This window comes from Vombatus ursinus, unplaced genomic scaffold (assembly GCF_900497805.2).
Source record: "Vombatus ursinus unplaced genomic scaffold, bare-nosed wombat genome assembly UNPS02014798.1, whole genome shotgun sequence".
Taxonomy (NCBI): Eukaryota; Metazoa; Chordata; class Mammalia; order Diprotodontia; family Vombatidae; genus Vombatus; species Vombatus ursinus.
The window spans coordinates 82799841-82812440 of NW_020954576.1; the positions used below are offsets into that span (position 1 = coordinate 82799841).

A 12600-nucleotide genomic window follows, 5' to 3' on the forward strand; every position below is an offset into this window, starting at 1 on the left:
CCGCACTATATAAAATAAACAGTGACTAGGGAGCTTTGAGCCAAGCAGACCCTGAGCCAGTGTGAAAGAAGATTCTGAATTTAGTGGGAGAGACTGTAACTATTTTTATGTTAGACAGGCAGACAAAGGCTCCATCATGCCTTTTGCTAGCAAATTGGCCAAAAAAAAAAAAAAAGAGAAAAAAGAAAATCATGGCAGTGGCTATCGAGGACTCCATATTTGCATGTGGTAAGCTGTGATTTGATAATGAATCTCATTGCAATTAGTTTTACTTTGTGAATGACATAAGGAACCTGTGCTTACGTTTCCACCACCATACCAGGTTCCCCCACCTTTTGTGGACTCTCTAAAGGAAGTCATTGGCATTCTTTGTGTCGGGAACATTTGCTGACCTGTAATGCCTTGTTCCCAGAATGAAAACATAAAGCCACAGTTTGATGGCTTTCCAATATTTCTTGGGGGCCCCTCTATGAGCATTAATTGCTTCACTGCTGTGTGGGAAAGCAATTTGTACATTAACAGCACAGCAATAAACAGCCATCATGTATTGGGAGATGAGGCGAGGAGAAAAGAGAGAAAATTTCTTCTTCGAACAAGTGACATTAGCTACATTTAAGCTCATTTTGATAAAATGCCAGACATTCTTCCACTTCACAAGTGGCAGAATTTCTGATTTGGTTCAGAAGTAGGTGTGGTCTGTCCTCCCTGACAGTTTCTACCACCACATCCCTTGTATTGATGACAAAATAAAGCAAAATTCTTTAGCCAAGACCCCATGACATCCAGCTCTCTTACTTGCTTCTCTGTTACCTTTTTTGTTTGGCTGCCCTGGCACAATCAACAGAAAACTGGTATAGCGTCTCCTATCTGAATGCACAAGACATCTGGAAAAATGCAGATCCCTGCTAAGGACAACCAAGTTCTTTTTTCATCATCCTTATTTTATAATCCAAGGAAGACTGTGCAAGAGAAAAATGAAAATCCTAGACACCACCATGTAGTTTATCAGATCCTCAGGGAGCCTCGTTTTTACACCGACTCTCTGTTCCTAAGCCTGTTCTTTTTTAAAGTTCAGAAATGGATCATTAAGATTTTATAAGGTACATATACATTCATTACGGCTACATGAAAGATAACAACAAAATCTGATAATGGCCCAGATGAAAAGGATTGGAAGGAGGAGAGACATAATTAGTAACTTTTGCACCTAGGGTAAACAGTACAAAATGTGCCCAGGATAAATGGCCCAAAATATTTTTCAGATATTGCTTTAAGATAAATTCAGCGGGAGCAGGGGTAGATAACCTACAATAGCCAGTGGGCAGAGACTCTGAGATATCATAAAGCTAGGGGCAGGAAGAAACAGAGCAGGTCCAGGTGGGAGGGAGCTTACCTGGTGTGTGCCTTGCCAGGAGGAAGAAGGCACCATCTGGTAGCTTCCCATTTTAACTAATTATCTCATTAACCAGTATCTAAACTCAGTTGTTTCTATGCTGCTGAAGGAGTACAAGTACTGTCAGTGCTCTTTAAAAGGCAGGACCCATGAGCAAAGTCCTAGTTGCTCCACCTTAGTTATAGTTCTCAGAAGGAAACTCAGAACCAAATAAGAGATTATTGTTATTATATATAATAAAAGTGGAGACCCACAGGCATAATCCTCTTAGCAGACTATAATTTGGAATTTATAATTTTGTTATGCTCCTTTTTATTCCTTATTTTGTTTATTTGATTTTTAATGACTTGATGGTTATTAAGTCTGTAATAAAAGACTATTTGTAAAGAAAAAGATTATGTAAGGTGGCATGGTTCATTTCCTCTCCCTCTGCTGTGCAGAATGTTGTCATGGCTCTTGGAGATGGTCAGTTAACTCCAGTGAACAGCCTGCAGAACAGGAGGCTGACACACCAAGCCCTCCTGAGGTAGGGGAAGACACAATTTCAATGACGTGACTCAAGTTATGCGTACATAGCTCATACGTGAACACTCAGGAGATATTTGGTGAATTTGTGAGTGTCTGAATGACATAAACAGAGCCATACCAATTTGGCAGAATGTGCACCAAAAGATAGCCTCTATGTCCAAGTTATAGAGTATGACTCCCTCTGTAAAATGGGAATACCAGACCTGGAAGTAGAATTTTCAAATCTGGAGGAACGGGAAAGACAGACATGTGATGGGGATGATCGTATCTGTTGAAGGGTCTACTCTTCAGCTCACTCCTGCTGTAAAGTAGATCCCATAAGGTTTTTCATCCGTCCTCTGTCAACTTCAATCTTGCTGGCTGAGTCATTAAACAGAAAACTATGAGCCCTCCTGGGTAAGTGATAGAATGAAGGATAGAGGGGCAGCTAGGTGGCACAGTGGATAGAGCACCAGCCTTGAAGTCAGGAGGACCTGAGTTCAAATCTGGCCTCAGACCAAACACTTGACACTTACTAGCTGTGTGACTCTGGGCAAGTCACTTAACCTCAATTACAAAAAAAAGAATGAAGGATAGAATGGGGTCTGGGATTACCCTCTTGAGCAATTTTATTTCATCATGGGTCCCTTATGTTTGAAACTTCTACTGGACCAAGCCAAAGTGATCCTAGAGGGTACTGGGGATGGGTTCAGAGACTTCTCTGATTTATCCTTCCAGGGTTTGATGATCTCCGTGCTTGTGCTGACCCAGGAATCCCAGAGTATGGCTCTCGAACCCCCAGTGGAAGCGTTTTCTTCGAAGATTCTGTAGCCCGATTTCACTGCCAAGAAGGCTACAAGCTTAGGGGCCCGCCAAGGAGACTGTGTATGAAACACTTGAATGGTTCCCTAGGCTGGATACCGACTGATACACCAGTGTGCCTACCAGAAGGTAAGCTATTTGGCATCCTGTGAAAGAACCAGGCCTAAGATAGGTTTACATGTCTCCTGTGGTGTTAACTGAAGATTTTCAAGATTGTGCGTGGGCCAAAACCCCGTACTCTGATGGATGTTTCAGTTGTTAAGAATTTTGTGCACATTGACCAATATGAGCATATAATGAGATTTGGGAGAAAGGAAGACTTAATTTCAGCAACTGAAGGAATACCATGTCTTCTTTATCCCAATTATAATTCTATTCATCACCATTTTTGTCAACTCTGACATAGCATCCAGCTAACATTAGGGCTCTCTGTTACTAGGTTGCCAAATCTATGGGCATTTCCATTTTACTCAGAGAGAAGCTTGGCAAAAAATATTGTTTGAATATAGTATAGGATGATCTCAAAGATATATATGTTTCTCAGAGGATTAAATCAATTACTACTTATTAGTTCAATGCCGGGGGTAATTCATTTAAAGGAAGAAAGGAATATGGAAAGCAGTGACAGATGAGCAAGATAGGGATTCATTTCTTGTCATTATCCCTAAACCTATTGGAAGAAATAACTTAAGTTTTGCTGTATGAGTACATATTTGGGGTTTTAGAAATGTGTTTAGTTTAACTAATTGGGATGATAAATAGTTCTTCATCTATCTCAGTGGACTAACTGAAGCAGTCCTATACAGATAAATCAAAAACATTAATTTGGGCCTCACATTTCAAGGTGGTGTATAGCTTATATTCTACCGAGTTCATTAGAAATCAGAATTTTGGCTTCTGACAAGTATTGATTTTATTTCTTTGGACAAAGCCTTTATCATCACAAGTCATTAAAATGTCCACTGAATTTAGTGTGTGTTTCCCCCCTGAAACCTTTTAAACAACATTCGACCTGAGAAAAAGAAAGAGTTGACAGCTTTTTGGGGTGGTCTTATTTCTAAATTGAAGACAAGCACACATACTACCAGTTTAGAAAAGCAACATGATAGAGGATTTGGATTTTTTTAAACTAGGAAAAGAAATAAGCATTTATATAGCATCTACTATATGCCAGACACTATGCTTAACAAATATTATCTCATTTGATCCTCTCAACAACCATGGGAGGTAGGTGCTTTTATTATCCCCATTTTACAGTTGAGGAAATTAAGGCAGACAGAAGTTAAGTGACTAGCCCAGGGTCACATAGCTAGTAAGTGTCTGAGGCCGGATTTGAACTTAGGTCTTCCTGATTCAAGGCTTGGCATTCTATCCCCTGAGCCACCCAGCTTCTCCTAGCTTTTCACTGTGAAGTGAAAACCCCAAGCAGAGAGTCCTTGATTGGAATGTCTGTCCCTAGCTTCCAGGTGCACAGTGAGTAACTCTTTTGCAGAGAGTGATCAGATATTCCTTCTTAAATCATCAATACGAATAAACATGTTTGTGTGTGTTTGCGTATGCGTGTATGTTTGTGTATATATGTGTATGTGTATCTATATTTATGTATATAAAGTTTCCTTGCAACTACTCAGAAACCAGGAAGCCCAGGTTTGAAGTAGGACCTAAAATTGAATCTTTAATGAAAGGGAAGATCCAATAACCTATTTTGTTAAATGATTTCTAATCATAAAACCCCGCCTACTCGTCCTTCAAGTTTGATAAGTAGTTTCAGAAGCTCTGTGCCACTTTCCTTTACATGCAGCACAGACTAGGAAAGAAGACATTATTAAGGTCCTCTGCCTCAACTTCTCACACCCAGAACACCTGTTTTCTTGTACACCAAGAACTGTACTGTAATAATAACAACTAACAATAATTAATTATAATAATAATAATAGCTAGTGTTTATATAACACGACCTTATCAAACTTGAAATTGGTATGGCTCTTGAAGTTAGAGACTTGGAAGGGTAAGGGTGAAGTATATGGATGTCTGAATTGTTCTTTCTCCTATAAAGTTCTGCCAGTGTTACTGTGATCCATGAACCCTGCTTCCCAAGCACATTTATACTGTTTATGTTAATAACCAGGCCTCATCTTGTGGCAGAATCACTATAAGCCAGCTGGGCGGGGAGGGTGGTGCATTCCTTTAAACCTGGCTACTAGGGAAGGCTCAGGCTGTGGAATCATTAGAGTTCTGGTGTTCTAAGCTGTCCTAAGTCTGTAGCCAATCAAGGGTCCCTGCTAAGTCTGGCACTGATATGTTAAGGCTCTGAGTTGGAGGAGAGGGAGATGGTAAAAGATCTCCAGGCTGCTTAAGGAAGAAGAACCAGCCTAGGTAAGAAACAGAGCAGATCAATGCTTCCAGGGCTATCTACAATGAGGTTAGGATACACTTCCAACCTGGGCAAAAAACCATTGCTCCCCTCTGGTTTGGGGATGCTCTGGGGACTTAGGCTAGAGTCTAGATCATGATGGCTGCCTCTAAGAAGACATTGTCTATGAGTTCAAGCCTCAGCTCTTTTGGCTTCCTGGTCAGGAGAAGAGGAGTGGTCAGGGTCGTGGGTAATACTGGTACCTGGCAGATGCCCTCAGTGGCCAGTGATTTCCATCCTGTGATAGTATTGTCAACTTTGGGACTCAGCAACAGCTCCTGCTCTAGGACATCGAAGGCCACAGTCGACCATGTTCTTATTTGAGAACTTGACCAGGAAGATGTTGTAGTGTCATTCCCAAACATAGCCGTGCCCATCTGCTGTGTCACTGTGTCACATGGAGAAAAATAACCAAAACAAAAAAAAAGAAACCGAAAAAACAAAAAACCTGAGTCACTGGGATTGCAGTTATTGTGGCTCTGTAAGACATTATTCACTTCTTTCATAGTCTTAGAGTCAGTCACATGCAAGTCAGCTTCATCAGGGTCTGAAACCACTGAACCACTGGACCACAAGTGGCTGTTGACATACAGGCATCCATGGTCAGCTTGGTTTTATTGATCAGCTGCCAAAGTGATTTTCCTAATGTGCAAGTCTAACCATGTCACACCCTCACCCAGTAAGCTCCAATGGCTCCCCATTACTTCCCTGATCAAACAGAAAAGCCTTTTGTTCCCTACTTATTCTAGTCTTCTTACTCTACTCCATACAAGACAGCTTATAACCCAGCAACGCTGACCTGTTTGCTGATCGTTACACACAACATTTCATCTTCCAGCTTTGTCCTTTATACGTGCTGTCATTGCACAGACCTGGAATGCCTTACCCTTTCTCAGCCTCCTGGGACCCTTGGCCTCTTTCAAAACTCAATTCAAACCCACCTTCCCCAGATCTTTCCTGTCCCCTACCCCTATTGCTAATGCCTTCCCTTCTGAGGTTACCATATACTTACACTGTATATGTCCTGTATATAAATGTGAACTCCTTGAGAGAAGGGACTGTATATTTGCCCTTATTTTTGTGTTCCCAGCACTTAGCTCAATGGCTGGCCCATTGATTAAATGTTAGTTGAATGAGCCAGCATCCGCATACAGTTTTATCACCCTTGTGAAAAGAGAGCCAAGGTGTCCAAGCCAATGAAAGCAATCTCTTCCCATCAGAAGCTGTGGGGCCCAGGAAGCCTTCTTACACTAGACGCAGGGTGCTATTCTGGTTGAAATGGGGAAATTAGGCATAGCTACGTTGTTGGAACTGGGTGGTAGTCAGATGGCCAGGTCATGGTTAGAGATTTTTTCAGGCAGCTAGGTGGTGCAGTGGATAGAGTATGGGACTTGGCATCAGGAAGACCTGAGTTTGAATGCTGCCTCAGATACTTACTAGCTGTGTCACTCTGGACAAGTCATATACAGTTATCCCCTCCACATTGTTGGAGTTAGGAGTGCAGTATCCCTGCAATCTGGAAAATCTGTGTAAAAAATTTTGGTCCTCCTTTCATGCTAGAGAAGAAGTCTGAATTCTTTCTTTTTCTCTTATGGTATATTTACAGTACCTTATGTAAAATTTGGCTTAAGCATTTCTGAGTTTCCAGACTTTTTCTGTGTCATCTACTGGCCTTTGTGTGTTGTCTGTGGCTTCCACAAAACTCTCCCCAAATTCCCATTTACAGTAATTTCTTATGCCAACCCGTGACATATTGAAACCATGATGGGGAAAGTCACAACGTGGAAGGAATAACTTTATTGTCTCTCAGCCTGTTTCCTCATCTGCAAAATGGGGATAATTAATAATATAATACCTTCCTTACTAAGTTGTAAGGTTCAAATGAGCTAATATATGTAAGGTGCTTTGCAAATCCTAAAGTGTTATATAAACACTAGCTATTATTATTATTATAATTAATTATTGTTAGTTGTTATTATTACAGTACAGTACAAGAAAACAGGTGTCCTGGGTGTGAGAAGTTGAGGCAGAGGACCTTAATAATGTCTTCTTTCCTAGTCTGTGCTGCATGTAAAGGAAAGTGGCATAGAGCTTCTGAAACTACTTATACCAGGAGGCAGCAGATGGCATGTGACATCTTGAGTCACCTTATTGTAGGGATAAAACTTTCCCCTTCAGAGAAACTCATCTTGAGATCCTACATGGCCCTGGCAGCATGCCAGCCCTGCTAACTAGCACACCCTTATGACTCATGCTGAGGAAGATCTGAAAGACAATAGTTTGGGGAAGGAAAGGGTCACCCCTATCATCCATGACATCATTTTGACCCCAAGGGCTCAGAAATCACGTGTGCCATTCATTCCCTTTGCTTCTCACTGCAGGGAAGCTGGAGCTGGGACAAAGGACTGTCCAGGCTAACCGAGGGGAGCAAGAAGCTCCCCTCTACCCCTACCTATACCCCTCTACCTACTAGTAAGTGCCCCCAGGTCCCTGCTTCCTCTCCCTTGCCAGGCCTTTGCAATTCAACAACATTTTTATTATAAGTGCCTTATATATGCCAAGTCCCTGTTAGATGCTCTTGATAGAAAGACATCAAAGGACATGTATTTCTACTGATATGCAATCAGAATGTTGATTTTGCTTCTTAGATACTTTGGAATAGGATGGCTTTTTCTGACACTAATTTTTGCAAAGCTGTCTCTATTCTCTGATCTTGTTGATATCAGCTCATCAGTTACATTATGGTGAATGATCAAATATGGAGAATCATAATTCAGTGGACCATTCATCTTGTCAACATGGATGCTCCTTCCTCTAGTTCAGTTCTCTGTAGAGTTATAGAACTTTAAATCTGGAAGGGACATTGAGATCATCTCATTGGAAAGTCTTCCCACTCCCAAGAAGTTAATTGACTTATCTAAGGCCATGGTTAGTAGAAAAACATGAACCAAGAACCTCAGACTTCCATACTCCCAGGCCAACCATTGGGATGTTCTTCCATATAAGCAAACATTCTCTTATTTAAGTACATGTTTCTTTTCATATTTCTTCTCACATATCCACATGTATTGCTGTCTTTCACTCTTACATAGATAGGCATTCATTCCATATTTTTCTTTGAATATCCCACTTGTTTCAAGTAAACTTGATATGCTGAATTTTGAACTTACAAAATGGTTAATTTAAGGAACCATATGACTTTGGAGAAATCATTTCCCCTGCCTGTGTCCCAGTTTCTTTGTAATTTAGGGGGCTAGCTTAAGTAATTGACTCTGACTCTTATTATAGCACTTAAAGCCTCCAGTGTTAGTGGGGCAGTACCTACCAGTGAATCACAATGAAGTGTGCCGTCACCGGCAGGCTTAACCGCTACAAACTAATTGTTATTGTTGTTCAGTTGTGTCTGAGTCTTCATGACTCCATTTGGGGCTTTCATGGCAGAGATATTAGAGTGGTTTGCCATTTCCTTCTACTCACTTTACAGATGAGGAAACTGAGGCAAACAGGGTGAAGTGATTTGCCTAGGGTCACACAGCTAGCAAGTATCTGAGGCCAGATTTGAATTTAGGTCTTCCAGACTCTAGACCCAGGACTCTATCCACTTTGCCACCTAACTGTCCCAGTCGCTCACTAGCTAACATTTATTTGGCATTTTAAGATTTGCAAAGTGCTTTTTACATGATATCTCATTTGATCCTACCAGACATAATCTAGAAATTCTCTAAGGAAAAAACAAAAAAGGAAGTGTGAGTCTGGAGTCATCAGAACCACATCCGAAGAAGACATTTGTATGTCCTGAAGATGATAGAAGAGATAACCAGGGATACAAGGTAGATACTAATAATGGCTGTGTCCAGTAGAGAAAAGGTAACTGTTAGGTGGGGGTTGTAATTCCAAAAAGACTCATCCTTCTGGTGCATTACAAGCAATGTGCCAGTAAGCTGGACGCCATCTTGGTGTCTCCTTCCCTGAAAGCTTACAATGAAATTCGCTGGAGAAATTTTCCCAGCAGGACTGTCCCTCCAATATTATAATAACAATTTATGGAAAAATATGATTCAATTTGCAAGTGACTTTTCCGGCATGTACCTTAAAATAAAAAGTACTCATACCCGAAAAAATAGATGAAACGGATTGAAATGAAGTCAACTTAGGGTTTATTTTTACCCCAAACAAATGATAAGATTGAACAAAAATGAGTCTGTTTCTAGAAGAAACCAATTTTTAATTAATGTTAAAAGGATTTGCTTGATTAACTACACTTTGACACAGCTAAGAAACTAAATCTATACCAGGTATTATACTAGTGATTACACTGGTTAAACACAAGTTGTTGTTGTTGTTGCTTTTTTTAAAATTAAAAACTAAATAATTTAGTAAAACTCCTGTGTGGGGTCATAGCGTTAATTAGGTTTAGCAGACACTCTAAAACATACCATCTCCTTAGTTTGGATTCTTCTTCAAGGAAGGACATTTTTAAAAAATTTCAGCTCAGCTCTTCCACAAAAGGTAAAAGCCTTTCCTTTTGGCTATTTTTATTTTCTAAATTTTATTGATTCTTTTAAAAATGAAAACTTTTGGGTTTTACATCCCATTCAGTTCAGAATCACTCTCCCCATCCCCCATCCAGTCAGCCTTTCTTTGTGACAAAGACTAAAAAAAGAAAAAAAACAAACTCTAACACATTGACCAGGCCTGACTGTATGTGCCCTAGTCATCCACCTCTTCAACGAAAAGCCAAACTTAGTCAATATAATTATATAATATTCAATTTTGCTGTGTTCTTTAGTATTTTTCCATTGCAAATAATACTAGCTTTTGGCATTAGGTATATACTTTAAATTAAATTAAAAATGGCCCTTCCATGCCTTTGCTTTTTAGTATGTTATGCATATATGACTTATACTTTCTCGAGAGACTTAATTTTTTTAATTAAAAAAAATCATTGATTATGATTATGTGGTTTGGGATGATTTTCTTTTTAATATGATTTATTATTCTCATTGTTTTCCTAATGTCAAACCATTCTTGTATCTCTGGTATAAGTCCAATTTGGTAATAGTGAATGATTTTTTTGGATATATTGTTGGTTTTTTTGCTAGGATTTTATTTTAAAAATTTCTATATTAGTATTTATTAGTGATATTGGGCTATAATTCTATTTCTCTATTTTATTCTTCCTTGGTCTAGGTGTCCTTGACATATTTGTCTCATAAACAAAGTTTAGTAGGAAGCTTTCTTTCTCAATTTTTAAGACTAATTTTTATAGCATAGATACTAATCACACTTGAAACGTTTGATAGAATCCATCTATAAATCTTTCTGGACTAGGGTTTTTGATAGTTCCTATGTGGCTTGTTCCATTTCATTTTGTGAGATTGAGTTAAGATCTCTATTTTATGTTCTGTTCATTTGAGTATTTTTTTTAGATAAATACTCATTTCTTTGAACTCTTGATTTTGCTCATATATAATTGTGTCTACTAGGTTATAATAATTCTTTTACTTTCTCTGCTGTTGTGATTTCATCTCATTCATTTTTTATTTTAGTAAGTTGATTTTTTCTGTCTCTGTTTTCATTTCTCTCTCTGGTCAGGTTAGCTAATAGTTTTGATTTTATTAATCTTTTTAAAGAATCAGCTTTTAATGTTATCATTTATATAGAAATATTTTATCTATTTCTCTTCTAATTTTCAAAACATCTTCATTTGTGTTTATTTTGGTTTTGTTCATTTGTTGCTTTTTTGGTTTTTTTAATCACATACTCAACTGATTATTTTTTTTTCTTTTTATTCAATACGTGCTTTTCTCTATTTCTTTTGGTGGGGGCGGGGCAAGGCAATGAGGTGAAGTGACTTGCCCAGGTTCACACAGCTAATAAATGTCAAGTGTCTGCGGCCAGATTTGAACTCAGGTCTTCCTGAATCCAGGGCTGGTGCTCTATCCATCTAGCTGCCCCTATCAATGCATGCTTTTCAAGAGAAGTTGATATATGAATGTCATTCTCTTTCAAGCAGTTCTGCTCTGACCCACTCATTATTCAGGATGTCATTATTAAGTTTCTATTTTGGTTCATATCTTTTTCATGTGTTTCTTCTACTAATTACAATTTTACTACATCATAACCTATAAAGAATGCTTTTGGTATTTTCTTTTTTCTTACTTACATCCATAATTTTTCTATGCCCTAGCAAATGGTCCATTTTTGTACAGTTACCATGTGATACAGAGAAATATGTGTATTACATGTGTAATATTTCTAGTTAGAAGATGCCATATCTTTCAGTTATAACTTCTCCAGTTTGTCTAGTTCCATAGTTTCCTTTTTGTTAATCATTCTGTTAGATTCATCCAATTCTGAAAGAATAATATCAAAGGCTCCTACAATTATTGTTACAATAATTGTTACAATTGATATACCTTTTATCAAATTAATTAACTTTCCTTTTATGAATTTGGATGCTACACCTTTAGTTTGTACGTGATTGGTATTAAGATTATTTCATTGTAACTATTGTACCTTCAAGCACAGTGTAGTTTCCCAGTTTATCCATACTGACATTGTAATTTTTATTTTTGCTTTGTTTGATAGCATGATCACAACTTTTGCTTTTTAAACTACTTCTTAAATAGTAAATTTTTATTCATTTTTTTCTTTCATTATTTTTAGATATTTCTTATATACAACAATTTGTATCTTTTTCATATCCATTCTTTTTCATTTTATTGAATTAGTTAATTGAGTCACATTTAAAGTTATAACTGTTAGGATTGTGGTTTTTTCCATTTATTTCTTTTGTACTAATTTTATACTCTTCTATTAACTCAGTACTTTCTTTGAGTTTAAATTTTGTTTATGCTATTTTGATTCTAGTCTATTCCCATAGATTTTTTCTTGCTGGTGTAATATACTGTTTACCTTCCCTATCCCAAATTCCCTTAATTTTACTGTCTTACAATTTATTTTACCTCCCAGTAGATTTTTTTTAATAGTATATAAGCATGAAAGAATTGTTTCATTGCCTAATTTTTTCCTGGTACTGTGCTTAACTTCCTTGTGTTTCTCTTGTTTAGTCAGGAGAATTGAAAATTGAATGTTATGTTCACCTCTTCATTTTGCTATTTTGTTTTGCAGGAATGCCTTAAAAGATTAATATATTTCATTAATGATTAGGCTTAGTTCAGTCTATAGGGTAGGTTATTTTGTGTTGTAACTTGAAGATTTTTTGCTTTTTGAAATATATGATTGCATTTTTTCCCCTTGATTCTTTGTGACTGCTGAGTAATCCTGAGTTATTTGAATTGATGTGAACTCCTTTCTCCTAGATACTTACAAGATGTATTGTTTTGTATTGATACTGTGAATTTTAACTGTTACATATCTTGGAATTCCAATTACAGAGTTTTTCTTTGTTAGTAATTTATGGATTTGCTTAATTAGTACTTTGTTGTCTGTATTCGAAAAT

At 37.8% G+C, this 12600-nt stretch overlaps 1 protein-coding gene across 3 annotated transcripts in view; it reads left to right on the forward strand.

The window, feature by feature from the left end:
- LOC114049897 (sushi domain-containing protein 4-like) overlaps window positions 1–12600 on the forward strand; it is a 228872-nt gene that overhangs the window by 106701 nt on the left and 109571 nt on the right. For all 3 annotated transcript variants that reach the window (XM_027871344.1, XM_027871345.1, XM_027871346.1), the window contains exon 3: window positions 2639–2851. In XM_027871344.1, coding sequence (XP_027727145.1) covers window positions 2639–2851 — 213 coding nt within the window. The remainder of the gene's footprint in view (window positions 1–2638; window positions 2852–12600) is intronic.